Raw genomic sequence first — 15977 nt, 5'->3', positions numbered from 1 at the left:
AGATTCGTACAAAACCTCAGAGTTCAAACCGCCATGATGAATGACATCACGGAGGAGTAGCAGAAAAACTATCGTGTCCATTTTATTTATTGAACGATAAGTCGATATAGTAATTATCGTGACAGGCCTACCACTGTGTTTCATTTAATAAGGACTACTTAAAGGTTCAATATTTTGGCTATTTAGACTTCCATAGAGTGACTCTCAAACATGGACTTAGTATAAAAGTGTCAATTTCATGTCATATTTTTGTCCAAAAAAGACCCCTCTGACAGATACTTCTGTTTGACGCAGTTGTGTATCCGCTTTGTCCATATTTGGCTAAGACTGCCCCCATTCCTCTGATTGGTTGCCTCCGTGTAGAAGACCTAGTTGTGAGAGCACACATTTGTTATGTTGACAGCGCTGGCTCGGGGCGGAGGGGTAGGCGGAGAAGTAGCTAGTGACATAGATATGGTCAAGAAATTCGAATTAACTGATTTCAGGCCTCTCAGCAGAAAACCTTCTGGAGCTCAGGAATGCGAGGACGATTTTAATTCATATATTTATTGAGGCACCATAGAGCCAATATTACATCCCAAATACAAGAAAAAGTTGGTTTGCTAAAATATGGGACCTTTAATGACTTTTGAAGTTTATCTGTCGCCCTTTGCTTTTTGTAACTGCTTGGTAAAAAGAACTCCATCCTTATCAATGTTTGTATTTTTACACCTTTAACATTCAACTACTGAACTCCAACTTGGATTGTAAATGCAGCTTTCGATATTTGACTTTGGCCTCTGTGGTTACATTCAGCAATCGTGAATTTTTCTGATGCCTCAGCGAGTCATTCCCAGAATATGAAAACCTAAAGAGAACATTCTGAAGCGTGAACAAGCTTGATAAGAGAAATCGCTCACTTCCTTCCACTACCCTTCACTCAGCGAAATGAAGTCAGGAAGCGGATGACGTCCAAAACAAATGCAAGTCAGAGTTGGACAGTAACATTGAGAAGTCTTGCTCATACATGGACTCAACTTTGATCGGAATCAAATCAGCTTTATTGGCCAAATATGTTACAAGACACACAAGGAATGTCTCCGGTAGTTGGTATTGATCATGCATAAATGGTCAAATAAAAACTCCATCCACCCATCAGTATTGTTCATCCATGTGAGCTGAAGCCTATCCCAGTTGACTTTGGATGACAGTCAGGGTACACCTTGGACTGGTCACCCGTCAATTGCAGGGTACATAAAGACAAACAACCATTCACAGTCACAATGGCACCGATGGGGAATTGAGTGTTTTTGCAATTTGGGAGGAAACCGGATGACCTTTAGAAAACCTATGCACGCACAGGGAGAAAATGCAAACTCAACTTGGGAAGACCCCATCAGTACAGTATAGTATGAACCAAATTTTACAAAAACGCTATAACCTGACCTAGATGTCATAGTACTGGACCATTGTACCTTTAAACTAGTGTTACAGTGACTTGTTACATGGGTGGTATTGTCTCAAAGGTAATGTTTTCACTCTAGACATTTACAGCTTGGGAACATGCATACCTTTTTGAACCTGGAAAAGATACGGACACATTACAATTATATTGGTGTCCAAACATTAACCCTATGTTTTCCAATACTGGCACTTTTAAATTTACACCTACTAGTACAGTGCAGATGGAAGAAGAAGGGGGAAAAAAATTCTATTGGTCATCAAACACACAATGAAACATTACTACTATTGTTATGAGCACAGACGTCCATTGTAATCCAATCATTTCCCTTATCTACTCCACATCTATTTAAAGGTGTTAAACTGTCAGACTTTGTCTCCATAAATTGTGGAAAGCAAATGACTCAACAGCAGCAAACAGAGGCCGGGCAATTCCACGTTTCAATTTTTATTCTATGTACTGGCAATTTTTAAAGTAACATCTTAATATTGTCTACCGTATTTATCAATAATGTGAGAAAATCCTAATCCAAAGTGTCCTAACTTTAATTACAATTGTGAAGGCAAAATGACATCTCAAATTTTAACATTCTTAATTAGCGCATTGTATATGCCTTAAAGGAGGTGTGGGGTCTTAAATGGTCAATTTTTCACCAACAAGTACATTTTATGTATTTTTTGCTCAAGAAAATCAAACCGCCAGTCATTTCCAACCCATTCCAGGTTTGGCATTGGGTCATGAAACCTCTTAGCCAATGTGGCTAAACTGTCTAAAAATCTCCCAGCCACACGTGTAGTTAGCCACAACATCATGTGCGTTTATGTGGCTAACCCTTGAGGAACACTTAGCCAGGCCTCACCACTGGGAACTAAGCTGAGAAGTTTTAATTGTGTGGGCCCAATTAAAACTGCCTAGTCATCAATCAGGAGTAGGGCTGAATGATTTGGGAAAATACTCTTAATTGCGAGGTATTTTGTTGTTATTTCTTTTTAAACAAATATTGCGATTTAGCATGTGATTTTTCAGGAGCAGGTTTGTCATCTTTAGCATTATTCACTAAACACGTGAAATAAATTATTCTATAGTATGACCAACCCAATATTGGCTATAGACAACAGATAACACTTTCCTGTTGGCAAGGCCTAAATGTTATCATAAACTGATATGAAGAACAAATCTTAATTTGACTATTGAATTGCAAAAAGAAAAACCTTCCGTCACAGTAGAATATTGAATTATTGATTTAACTCCGGCGGCTGACTGGTTAGCACGTCTGCTTCACAGTTCTGAGGACCCGGGTTCAAATCCGGCTACTGTGGAAAAAGGAATCTACTATACTATAAAGTGGCAGTATTTCGTCATATTTTGTATATTGTTGCAGTCAGGTGCAATCTCTCCACCTCCAAAGGGGGGTGGAGACGACGACTGGAGACACTACATAGCCGGTGTGGACAAAGGAACATAAAGTGGCAGGATTTAGTCATATTTCATATCATAGCTGTCGGGCAGAATCCCTACATCTCCAAAATGACAACTATTCAGGAAATTAAAAGAAAACAAAAAGAGCTTGCTTGAGTTTCCACACACCACTTTGTTCAACTTGGTATTATACCTTTTATTCTTTGTCCGAAATTAACTTTCTGACTCACCGGCCAAGTTGGCCGGGAGATGAAAAAAATAAATAAATCCACCGGCCAAGCATATTTTTTTACCGGCCAAAAGATTAAATCATTTTATGTGTTATTTCTATAAAACGGTATTATAAAATAATTCACAAACAGCGAACAATTAATTAATAACTGATCGATATAGATATGATATATATGATTTTGGCTCACAACACAACAACTGTTTAAATTTTTTTTTGCCAATTACATTTTTTTTGTTTGGATTTTCTGTTTCTTTTTATTGAGGGGAGTGGTGGGGAGACCACACCCAAAAACTTTTTATCCCCGTTTATCCCCAAAATTTGGGGTTTTCATCTTCTTCATCTTTTGATCTGAAACCCAAATGTCTTCAGTACACAACAAAACCAAAGGAATTGACCTTGCCGTTCCAATACTTTTGGAGGGGACTGTATGTAAAAACAGCTCAGTAGAACATCACTTAACCTTGTTACGACGGCGACTTTGTATTGTCACTGCATGGATTGAGCGGTATTAGGTCAGTAAACACCAAAGTGCTGACTGCTACGTCAGCCCAGCGGGCTAAGAAGTAGCATGGGTAACGTGGGTCCCCCTTCCCATGGGCTTACCACCTTTGGGAGGGGCCATTGGGGTCGGGTGCAGTGTGAGCTGGGCGGTGGCCAAAGGCGGGGACCTCGGCGATCCGATCCCTGGCAACAGAAACTGGCTCTAGGGACGCGGAATGTCACCTCTCTGGCAGGGAAGGAGCCCGAGCTGGTGTGTGAGGTCGAGAAGTTCCAACTTGCGGCCGCATGTCTTGGACACTCGGGTACAGAGAGGGGCGGAGGTGTCAACTGATCACCACCTGGTGGTGAGTTGGCTCCGATGGTGGGGGAAGATGCCGGTCCAACGTGGCAGGCCCAAACGTATTGTGAGGGTCTGCTAGGAACGTCTGGCAGAAAACCCTGTCAGAAGGAGTTTCAACTCCCACCTCCGAGAGAACTTTGATCATGTTCCGGGGGGTGGGGGGTGACATAGAGTCCGAGTGGACCATGTTCCGCGCCTCCATTGCTGAGGCAGCCGACCGGAGCTGTGGCCGTAAGGTGGTCGGTGCCTGTCGTGGCCGCAATCCGCGAACCCGTTGGTGGACACCAACGGTGAGGGATGCCATCAAGCTGAAGAAGGAGTCCTCTCGGGCTTTTTTGGTCGGTGGGACTCCTGAGGCAGCTGACGGGTACCGGCTGGCCAAGCGGAATGCAGCTTTGGTGGTCGCTGAAGCAAAAATTCGGGAATGGGAGGAGTTTGGTGATGCCATAGAGAAAGACTACCGGACGGCTTTGAGGAAATTCTGGTCCACCATCCGGCGTCTCAGGAGAGGAAAGCAGTGCACCACCAACACTGTGTATAGTGGAGATTGGGTGCTGCTGACCTCGACTCGGGATGTTGTGAGTCGGTGGGGAGAATACTTCGAAGACCTTCCACGCCTTCCCATGAGGAAGCAGAGTGTGGGTTCTCTGACGCGGGCTCTTCTATCTCTGGGTTTGAGGTCACAGAGATAGTTAAAAAGCTCCTCGGTGGCAAGGCCCCGGGGCTGGATGAGATTCGCCCAGAGTTCCTAAAGGCTTTGGATGTTGTGGGGCTGTCCTGGTTGTCATGCCTCTGCAACATCGCGTGGACATCGGGGACAGTGCCTCTGGATTGGCAGACTGGGGTGGTGGTCCCCTGTTTAAGAAGGGGGACTGGAGGGTGTGTTCCAACAACAGGGGGAATCACACTCTTCAGCCTCCCTGGTAAGGTCTATTCAGGGGTGCTGGAGAGGAGGGTCCGTTGGGAAGTCGAATCTCAGATTCAGGAGTAGCAGTGTGGTTTTCGTCCTGGCCGTGGAACAGTGGACCAGCTCTACACTCTCGGCAGTGTCCTCGAGGGTGCATGGGAGTTCGCCCAACCAGTCTACATGTGTTTTGTGGACTTGGAGAAGGCGTGTCCGTGTCCCTCTGGGAGTCCTGTGGAGGGTGCTTCGGGAGTATGGGGTACCGAACCCCCTGATACGGGCTGTTCGGTCCCTGTACGACCGGAGTCAGAGTTTCGTCCGCATATCCGGCAGTAAGTCGGACTCGTTCCCGGTGAGGGTTGGACTCCGCCAAGGCTGCCCTTTGTCACCGATTCTGTTCAGAACTTTTATTGACAGAATTTCAAGGCGTAGCCGAGGCGTAGAGGGGATCCGGTTTGGTGGCCTCAGTATTGCATCTCTGCTTTTTGCAGATGATGTGGTTATGTTGGCTTCATCAAGCCGTGACCAACTCTCACTGGAGCAGTTCGCAGCCGAGTGTGAAGCGGCTGCGATGATAATCAGCACCTCCAAATCTGAGACCATGGTCCTCAGTCGGAAAAGGGTGGCGTGCCCTCTCCAGGTCGGGGGATGAGATCCTGCCCCAAGTGGAGGAGTTCAAGTATCTTGGGGTCTTGTTCACGAGTGGGGGAAGAATGGAACGAGAGATCGACAGGCGGATCGGTGCAGCGTCTGCAATGATGCGGACTCCACATCGAGAGGAGCCAGATGAGGTGGCTGGGGCATCTGATTCGGATGCCTCCTGGACGCCTCCCTGGTGAGGTGTTCCGGGCATGTCCCACCAGGAGGAGACCCCGGGAACGACCCAGGACACGCTGGAGAGACTACGTCCTTCGGCTGGCCTGGGAACGCCTCGGGATCCCCTCGGAAGAGTTGGATGAAGTGGCTGGGGAGAGGGAAGTCTGGGCATCCCTGCTAAAGCTACTGCCCCCGCGACCCGATCCGGATAAGCGGTAGAAAATGGATGGATGGATGAATAAAATAAAATAGGGGAGGGGGTGCGGGGGTGTTAAAGGGGCCAGCTTGTACAGTACGGCTGTCAACAGAGTGGAGATTGTGACAAATCACATTGCCCATCTGTGCGAGGCCCCCTGATAACTACTACTAGTGCATTGGTTTTATATAGAGCTTTTCTAGCTATGTAAAGATGCAAATAAACTATTTAAAACCACAATAGTAAGGTCAAGGTCCGATTTGCGAACATATCACATTATTGACACTCAAGTAACTGCTTTAAAAAAATATATTGAAAAAAAAAAATCAGCTTCCAACAGTTTGTTCTTGTTTTATTTCAACATGTGGAGATGTGATTCCGCTGCTGCTCAGTGCTAGGGCAGCTTTATTCTAGTGAATAGACTACAGCAGTGATTCTCAACTGGTGGGTCGGAAATGGGTCCATGACCCATTTTGAGTGAATCGCAGACAGTCAGTAATAAATGACATTGGTCATATTCTGATTTTTTTGGGTACAGTACAGAGGCGTATCAAGTTCCCATACAGAAAATATCAGATAAGGAACTTGAAATGTTACTCACGTGTGCTCTAGTCACTACTTTACTCCATAAACAAATACAGTGCAGCTCAGCCTCTAGCTACTGGGAGTCATGCCTAGAAATTTGCTTTTGGCAGTGTGTCAAACTCAACTGAAATGGCATTTAAAAATTTGCTATCAGAGGCCATTTTCAAACTAAAAACAATGTTTTATTGTTTTTCTTGCATAAAAGCGGGTCGCAACCACAACAAAATGCAGGTCCTAGGGTGACAACAATTGATAACCATTGGGCTATCCTGAAGGCAGCGGGCCACCTCAAAAATACTAACTTTTAACAGAAAGCTGTGATGTTTTTTGACAAAAACTATTATTTAATAAATATAATTGCTTGATGGACTGGTTTTAGTGTGTTTAATAAATTAAACCTGAAGTGTATCTTTAAATTTTTTTGTATATGGCCCTTGGAGGAAAAAAGTTTGGACACCCCTGCAGTATGGGAACATTTGAAATGTCAAATACACTTGACCTTTGCGTAACCAGCAGTGTTTTACATCACAATGTTATCGCATGGACCAGGTGTTACAAGTCGTGTCTTGTTGTACATGGTTTTTAACAATGGAAAAGCTTTAAAAGCGACTCGTGGAAAAGGGGCAAAAGACAACTGGCAAACGTCAGGTGACCTTACAGAGTAGATCACATGAGCGATATACAGCCAGAGAGTAGTTCCAGATTTGATAGGGATCATTGCACAGGAAATAAAACTCTAAGTTGAGTTCAGAAGATGGAAAAAAGAGATCCAGTAATTAACGTGGCTTCATGGGCTCCAATAAGTTCAAATCTATGAACTTGCCACCACAAGTTTGGCTGCTATTTGTTCTTCGTTTCCCTGAAAAACAGGCCAGCTGTGGGAGACACAGAAGCCCGGGGTGATACCACAGTTGAACTACTTCAAACACAACAAATATTTGGCCAGGACTTTTACGTAGCTATGGCAACACATCCCGAATTGGTACATGATGCAATAACATTAAGGCCTCGCCCCCTTATTATAATGGCTCATATGATTTAGTCACTAATATTTGAAGTAAGGTGAATGCTGAAGAAAGTCAGTGAGGCTCTGCATTCAGTCCACCGTTGGTGAGGAACAATATATTTGGTATTTTCTCCTAGCAAGTGCTGTTTTTCTTATCTTGAAATTAACAGTCACGACGTGGAAGAAGCCTTACCCATATCAGAATATATGCGACCTCTTTAATTAAGACTCTAAATGGCAGTAAAGCGTCAATTGTAAATCAACTGCATGTGGAATCTGTTTCATTTGATTGCTCACTAATTACAAGTTAATCAGATATCATGACCATATATAGATCACGTAACATACAAATTGATGCAAGAATTTGAATTGAATATTGTCCGCACGACACAAGTCACACGTTCATTTTCAAACGATGTAAATGTTACATGAATAAACTTGCAATGGTGTTCAATATTTAAAACTTGTTTGCAATTCCCGCGGATTATATTTTCAATCACCTCGGTCCGAGGTTTTATGCAGTGAAGTAATAAAGGGACCGCGTCAAAGAAATACGCTGCACACTGTTGGACTCACCGCTCGCAGTTGTTCCAATCGGTCCTTCATCTTTCAACGTGTACAAGGAACTCCTCCGATCCAAAGAATTGAGCAAAAACAATTGGAGAAATTTGTCCTCGGTCTCTCTCGTCTTGTTCTCAGCCAGCTGGCGAAGCTAGCTGACCGACATGAAACCCACTGCCAGTGGCCTTGAAGGCGAATTTAAACTCTTTAAAAGTCCTGTCAGCGTTGCTGGATAAAAGTACGTTTTTTTTTCTGAAAACCAGAGTCCACTTGTCGTTTTTCCATACAATATGGCTGCTGGGTTCGAAGCCAATGTTTTCTCCTGTGTAAATCTCCTCTGGGGATTAAAACAACAGTTGTGTAGAACCGTATAATCTGTCTCTCCGATGGCCTCCGCCGGTAATCATTCTAAAACGCACTTTTGCCACTCGCGCATGCGCACACGAATCCCAGAGCACAGGGATGAAGCCACACCCACCGCCACCTGCACTGCCGGTGCATTCGAGTGTTGTGGGATCAACGACACTCAGAAGTGCCCCTGGGACACCTTGCACAAATTCAGGCTAACTGTTTTTATTGTTCCATCCAATGATATTAAGGTTAAATTCATCTTTGGGTATCCAGAGAACGAACTAAACAAATTTTTTACCTGGCTCCAGATTATCAATACTGGCCTCAAATTGTTACACAATGATAAAATTTCTTGATCACGTTGACAATCCACAGTAAATTATGTACCAAGTTGTGTGATGAAAATATATGGTTCTCTACTCCACAAAAACTGTCCAGCATGAATAATGCGGTAGCCCAGCAAAATGTATTTTGAATGGGCATGCAAACAGCATTTGTAAATCCAAATCAGCAGTGGGCATCTTGGTCCCAGTGTGTATAAGACTATTATATAACAAAACAACAACTACATACAGTTGCACTCTGAACATGACTGACCCCTGCTGGTCAAATGAATGAAGACGCGTTGAACTGTACTGTTTTTATTTTTATTTTATTGTACATGGGGGTTGGGGAAAACAGGCTAAAGAACGTTTGTGAGCCAGGCTGACATTAACATTGAGTGTAACATCCATACTTTGTCCCCCCCCCTTATTTACCAAAACGTACTTAAATTGCTCCAATATAAAACGCCTTGTGGCAATCCTGGGCTTCATCTAGCACTGAAAAGCTATTCTTCTGATAATGACACCACAATGCCGCCCCCAGAAAGAAAAGTGAACATTAATTCAGAATGTTTTTATTCAAGCTTTCCTCCTTTATCGTTTCCAACACACCGTACAACAGCATTACAAGCTGGCTAAGTGCAGTGGATGGTGCTCAACAAAGAAGCATGTCATGCTAACAACACTAAGGTGGATGGTGTCTATACAGTGAAATTCAACAGCAACTTTTCCCACCGAGATTTGCTTTTTCGAAACTGAGTTTTAAGACGAAAATAATTCAAAAATAAAACAAAAATCTCAAGGGTTTAACAGTTATTTGGGGGGGGGGGGGGGATTCCAACAACTTGACTTCCACAGAAGGAGAGGAAAGGAGACTCGGAACATGTTAGAGGTCATCTTCTTCCTCTGGGAGTGCTGTATTTGACGCAGCCTGGAGAAACAAAAAATGAGATTAAATCAATACTTTTGAGGTCTGAAGTCGATTTTGTCACATATTTAACTTACTTGAAGCTCCTCCTCATACTTGGCAGCCATGGCTGGGTCCATCGCAACTTCTGGGGGAGCGAGAGCAGGCATTTCCACAAACTCCATGTTAGGATCCCCAGTTAATTTCTTTGCTAGCCACAGGAAAGGCTTCTCAAAGTTGTAGTTGCTCTTGGCAGAAATGTCATAATACTGCAAAGAGACCAGTCAAAAGGTCACATTCGGGATTTGCATGATTTACGCATGATGCAAAGTCAGTTGAGAGGATTACCTGAAGGTTCTTCTTGCGGTGAAAGACAATGCTTTTGGCTTTGACTTTCCTATCTTTGATGTCGACCTTGTTACCACAGAGCACGATGGGAATGTTTTCGCACACGCGCACCAGGTCGCGATGCCAGTTGGGCACATTCTTGTAGGTGACTCGCGAGGTGACGTCAAACATAATGATGGCACACTGGGCTGTGAGAGAGAACAGTTTACTTTGGCTTGAAAAGAAGTCTACAGGTCGGTTTTGATTCCTTTTAATGCCATGTAGAGTATTATGAAGGGCACCTTGAATGTAGTAGCCATCTCTCAGCCCTCCAAACTTCTCCTGACCAGCTGTGTCCCACACATTAAACCTGATGGCTCCTCTATTGGTGTGAAAAACCAGCGGGTGCACCTCCACTCCCAGAGTAGCTACAAATACGAGAGGTTACACAATATATGTATTGTCATCATTACCACGAAATGTAAGTTTAGGACTGAAAGCGTATTCAATTGTTTTTTTTTTTTTTTTTTACATCTCAAAAGTATTTTTTGTCAAATGGCTGCGCTATTGTCAGACTAGAACGGCTCCAACTACCGGAGACAAATTCTGTGTTTTTGACATACTTTCCAAACACAGATGATTCTGAATTGGCAAGCAAAAATTCAATAAGTGAGCAAATAGGTTAAATTGTTTTTACTATAACAAAAAATGATTTTTCATAATTAAATTTTTGAGCTGCAGGATTTAATAATTTTTGTTTTAATTTTTAATTGACCGAGTTTGCGTGACCAAGACGTTTGGTAGTGAGCAGCAGTAAAGTTATGTTAGCCTTCACAAACAGTCCAGACCACCAATTCAGCAGCCATACATTTCAAGTTTGGTTTATTTTTAGCCTTGTAACGTGTCTTTTGACGTAGTACTGTAACTATCTGACAGTACCTTAATTACAATAAAGTAATGCAACTACAGTAAGTTCGGTCCCTTTATTTCTGTCATGCTGTAACGTTGGTTTGACTAATGTGTCACGGCACACCGGCTGGGAAATCACTGGACTCGAGAAGATACTCAGTCTACAGTACACAAGTATATACAGTAAATGAAAAAGCCATTTAAATAGACATTGTTCCATCTGGTGATCGGATTGATTTTTTTTCTTTTTTTTTTTTCAACTCGCTGATCAGTCCCAAAAATCATGATCGTGTAAAGCCTACTTTAAACACTTGGATAAGCACTGGTTTAGAGGAAAAAATGCATTATCACTTCACGAACACCATGATTTTTATTTATCTTTCAACTATTGCGTAATAATATGGAACTGTGTATTTGTCTCGGGTGACCGATTGTGGCAGTTAACAAGCGAACGAATCAATACTAACGTCACCAGTACCAATTAAAATAACGTTTGTCACATGTGCTAGTTTAAAAAAAAAAATAAACAATTCACTCTTTTTTTGATTGCCAAGTGAAAAAACAAAAATGATACAAAGATTTACACGGATTACAATCCCCTCAATGCAGCTTGTTGGTTTCTTCTCAGTAGCTCTCACTCACCAACATATTTCTTTTCAAACTCTCCTGTGAGATGTCTCTTCACAAACGTTGTTTTACCGGTGCCTCCATCACCCACTAGCACAAGCTGTGAAAGCAGTTAAAACTGGAATTATTCACCTTCACATCGTTTGGAGAAAAAAAACATGGTATTTAGCAGAAATGACCTACCTTAAAAACAGCCACTGCAGTACCATCAAGAGACATGTTTGCAAACTACTGGACAATGGCAGCTGTCAATGACCTGTGTATGAAACCAGGGCAAGGAAGAGTTGTGAAAATTGCTGCCACTGTGCACGTGGTGGAAACCAAATGCTGTTCCCACCGTATACTGACAGTAAAAAATAACTGAACATGAACTATTATTTTGCACTATAAAAGTATCATTTGGATTTATTTGTCTTTTTTTTTTTTTTTTTTTAAATAAAAAAATGCTTGTTAAGCATTGTTACGTAGCAATTTAAATATATTTTAATGAAGTTATTTTTCAGGATTTTGTGATATTTTATTCAATTATAGTATATTCCTACGTTTAAAGTTACTTTATGTAACCAATTGATTAATTAATGGGTTAGTTTTTGTCATACCTACTGTTGCTTGCTGAGTAATATCACTTGATCAAGCCTTTTCTCACATTCCGTACTCAAAAATAAGTTAACTATGTATGATTATTGCTGATAATCACATCGGACCGATATCGGTATCAACCAAAACTCAAGGCTGCAATATCTGTATCGGATCGGAAGTTGGATCAGGACACCCCTTCACGCACCTAATATCCCCCCCCCCAACGGATTTTTACTTGTGTTGCAATTTACTTTGCTGCGGACTTGACTACTTGTGGACTTCCCCTCAATTCAATAACAAGTACAGTCCCCTCCAAAAGAAGTGGAACGGCATGGTCAATTACTTTGTTTGTTGTATACAGAAGACCTTTGAGTTTCAGATCAAAAGATGAATATGAAACAAAAGTTCAGAATTCCAGCTTTTATTTCATGGTATTTACATCTAGATGTGTTAACAACTCAGGACAGAGCACCTTTTCTTTGAACCCACCCACTTTTCAAGTGAGCAAATGTATTGGAACATGTGACTGGTGTTTCTAGTTGCTCAGGTGTTGCCTTTTAGAGTGATTGCTTAAACAGTGCTTTTTTTTTTGGGTGTTTCACTTTTGAAAACTGCATTTGCTGTTCTGCAAACGAAGACCAGAGCAGTCTATGGGAGAGAAGCATACCATTGTGAAGCTGAGAGAAGAGGGAAAATCAATGAAAGCTATTGCAGAAACAGTGGGCATAGCCAATGCAACAATTTGGAATGCCCGGGGGGAAAAGGAAACTACTGGTGTACTGTGCAACAGACATCGAAAAGGTCAACCGAGGGTCTCAACAGCAGTTGACAAACGTGAGCTGTGACGAAACACCTAAAGACAGTCAGTGACATCACTGCAACCTCCACAGGGCTGGGGCGAAGGTATCACAATCCACTCTTCGAAGAAGACTGAGAGAGAATAAATATACAGGCCATATGACAAGATGCAAACCACTCATCAGCTAAAAGAACCAGAAGGCCAAATTGGATTTTTCAAAGTACAGAGATGAGCCACAAAAGTTTTGGAACAAAGCTTTATTGACTGATCCGACCAAGATTAACCTCTACTAAAGTGATGGAAAGGTCAAAGTTTGGCGAAAGAAAGGATCTACTTATGATCCCAAACACACAAGCTCATCTGTGAAGGATGGTGGAGGTAATGTCATGGCTTGGTCTTGCATGGCTGCTTCTGGAACGGGCTCACTAGTCTTTATTGATGATGTAACTCATGATGGTAGCAGCAGAATGAATTCTGCAGTCTAAAAAAAACATTTGGTCTGGCAATTACAGAAAAATGCATCCAAACTAAATCGGGAGAAGCTTCATCATACTTCAACAAGACAATGACCCAAAACACAGTGCCAACACACAAAGGACTTTATCAGGGGGGAAAGAGGAAGGTCTTAGACTGGCCAAGTCAATCACTGTACCTTAACCCAATAAGAGCATGCATTTTACCTCCTGAAGAAAGAAAACCCCAGAAACAATAAGTGAAAGAGGATGCAGTAAAGGTCTGGAAAAGCATTTCAAATGAAGACTGCAAGAGTCTGGTGAAATCAATGGGTCACAGGCTTGAAGCAGTTATTGCAAGGAAGTAGGGATGGGCGATATGGCCTAAAAATAAAACCAATTTTTTTCACCCAAAAAAAAAAATATGATTTGTTCCCCCCCCCCCCCCCCCCCCCCCGTTTTTTGGGTACTTTTTCCTAAAGAAAACAGTGAATACAAATGACAGAACACTAAAGTTTTGTTTTTATGAAAAACTAATATAACCCATACTTCCCTCCTGTAATTAAAGTTCAAAACCTAATCAATGCCAAGATGCATAAATTGCAAACTTACAATTATTGTTAGGCTTTGTTTTCAAATAAAGAGTACCACTTGTATCCATGAATAGCTGAACAAAATATTATATTTTGGTTGAGGGGTAGGACATTAGGTCTGTGCTTGTTGTCTATATCTTTTATACATTTAAACTCGTGTCTGGCTGCATGGTTCGACGGGACCACGTCTGTCGTTGCAGAATAATACGAAACACCCTCCATCTCTCTGATTTTCTCACACGTACTACTGTACAAATACTGTAAGGGAACTTGAGTTAAATACTTGTGGCTAAGTAGCATATACTGTAGCTGGCGCCAAGTGTAGCTACTCCACCACTTAAGACGGAGCAGAGCTTTTGGGTGGCATCTTGTTGCGTTAAACTAAAAAGCAAAAAATATATATCCCGAGTTGTTTAACACATCTAGATGTAAAAACCACGAAATAAAAGCTGGAATTCTGAACTTTTGTCACATATTCATCTTTTGATCAGAAACCCAAATGTCTTCAGTATCCAACAAAAACAAAAGGAACTGACCTTGCCGTTCCAATACTTTTGGAGGGAACTGGATATATTTATGCCGTTGCAGCTAATGTGCATTCATCCTGTCTGATGAGTTTTGTTTAATTAATTTTTCATTAATTAGCGCCGAGTGAAATTCCTGCGCGTTTGTCCAATAAAATTATTCTGAAAATTAGGACAACAAGGCGGTGATTAGCAGGTTTGTACGCCATCCTCGGCTACATGCTACGTTGTGCTATCAAAAAATCGAGCCAAATACGACTTGCTTCTTTTTTGATTAACGGAGTATTAACAGCTACATTTCAACATCATCAAACATGGTCGTTACCCAGTGACGTCCATTTGCCCAGTCCTAGTAGGTTTCATTGGAGCCTAGCTAAACTTTAGACATGCGCACTTTAGCACATATTACATATTAGGTTACGATAACATGCTATGAAGGCGGGTGGCAAAAAAACGAGAGGAATCTAGCTGACACGCACGTAGCTTTGTTCGAAGCCATCCAAACGCACGAGTGCACTTTAGCTGAACAATCGAAATGGAAGAAAAGTCCCACACTGTAGCAGCATTCAGGCGTCAATCAGCCCACACGGCAATATATACCGTGGATGAGGGGACTTCGATACACTTAGAACTTGGGTACTAGCGAGGTTTAAGCCGACAAAGCAGCGGAAATAGGGCAAACGTCTGTTGCTAGCCGCGCGAGCACGCAGCATGGGCGCCTTTCTTGCTTGACGCCGTGCTAACAGGCTAACTCGGCTAGCAGTTACACAAACGGCCACCGAAATGCTTCCAACTGCAGCACAGAAGGACGACCAACAACGCAGCAGTGGTGTTAAAAGGCACATTCGGACTTGCTGGGTTGTTAAAACACACTTAAAAGGTTTGTGTGAACACTTAGAAAGTGGACAGGCCTACGCCAGAATGAATAGGCGGACTTACCCAGTGGCGTCGAACGAAGAGAGGAAGCAAATGGCTGCGTGCGCGGGAGATTCGGCGTGGCCTATGAGTCAGTTTCCGCCCTTATCGATCATGTGACCGACGCAGCGGCAAAAGCTCCCTCCAAAGGCAGCGACCAGTTCTTGTGACGTCACCACTTTCGACAACCGCGTCGCCTTCACAGTTGTGTCAGACGTTTGATGTCACCTTACGTGTGCTCTCTGTCGTGTTTGGAGATAAACATGACAACGTTTCTGAAACCTCCAGTTGATTCCAAAACACGCATTATTATTTTTTTTTGGTATTCCACACAATTTCTCTAACATTTGAACATTTTAGTGTGAAATTTAGGGAATACAGTAGTTCCTAAGATCTCCTTAATAAGCTGGTTATTATTTAATGAATAATGATTTGAATCAGTCAAAAAATGTGGAAGAAACTGAATGTACGAACCCCAATTCCAATGAAGTTGGGATGTTGTGTAAAACATACCTACTCTAGATAAAAAGAATACAATGACAATACAATGATTTGCAAATTCTTTTCAACATACATGCAATTGAATACACTACAAAGTCACTATATTTAATGTTTAAACTGATTTCTTTTTTTTTCTTGAATTTGATGCAAGAGTGACCACTTTGTGAAC

General features: G+C 42.2%; 2 protein-coding genes across 11 annotated transcripts in view; both read right to left on the bottom strand.

The window, feature by feature from the left end:
* Positions 1 to 8481, bottom strand: part of stx3b (syntaxin 3b) — a 36597-nt gene extending 28116 nt beyond the window's left edge. For 2 of the 10 annotated variants that reach the window (XR_009790411.1, XM_061787103.1), the window contains exon 1: positions 8017 to 8477. Coding sequence is in view for 8 of the 10 variants with exons in the window: in XM_061787103.1 (XP_061643087.1) it covers positions 8017 to 8046 (30 nt within the window). In the remaining 2 variants the exon portion in view is untranslated. Of the gene's footprint in view, positions 1 to 8016 lie in introns of all 10 variants that reach the window. The other 8 variants (XM_061787106.1, XM_061787108.1, XM_061787110.1 and 5 more) reach the window with 8 other exon arrangements.
* A 507-nt stretch (positions 8482 to 8988) lies between these two features.
* On the bottom strand, positions 8989 to 15449 carry ran (RAN, member RAS oncogene family). Its single transcript, XM_061787112.1, has 7 exons — positions 15332 to 15449; positions 11629 to 11701; positions 11461 to 11545; positions 10212 to 10337; positions 9931 to 10118; positions 9681 to 9851; positions 8989 to 9606 (listed from the first exon to the last, which is right to left on the bottom strand). Exons 2-7 carry the CDS (start codon positions 11662 to 11664, stop codon positions 9562 to 9564), a joined length of 651 nt encoding a protein of 216 aa, XP_061643096.1. The 5' UTR covers positions 11665 to 11701; positions 15332 to 15449; the 3' UTR covers positions 8989 to 9561.
* Between the last annotated feature and the right edge of the window lie 528 nt (positions 15450 to 15977).

The sequence above is a fragment of the Phyllopteryx taeniolatus genome, chromosome 10 (assembly GCF_024500385.1).
Source record: "Phyllopteryx taeniolatus isolate TA_2022b chromosome 10, UOR_Ptae_1.2, whole genome shotgun sequence".
NCBI classification, from domain to species: domain Eukaryota; kingdom Metazoa; phylum Chordata; class Actinopteri; order Syngnathiformes; family Syngnathidae; genus Phyllopteryx; species Phyllopteryx taeniolatus.
Note: the sequence above shows the minus strand (reverse complement) of the source record. Positions and strands in the feature narration are given on the sequence as shown.

Bases quoted from the DNA above. Each gene is read 5' to 3' on its own strand.
- ran (XM_061787112.1), bottom strand. From the start codon at position 11,664: ATGTCTCTTGATGGTACTGCAGTGGCTGTTTTTAAG. The intron at 11,546-11,628 runs GTAGGTCATTTC...CTGCTTTCACAG, and splicing joins CTGCAGTGGCTGTTTTTAAG to CTTGTGCTAGTGGGTGATGG. The intron at 10,119-10,211 runs GTGCCCTTCATA...TCTCTCTCACAG, and splicing joins AGATGGCTACTACATTCAAG to CCCAGTGTGCCATCATTATG.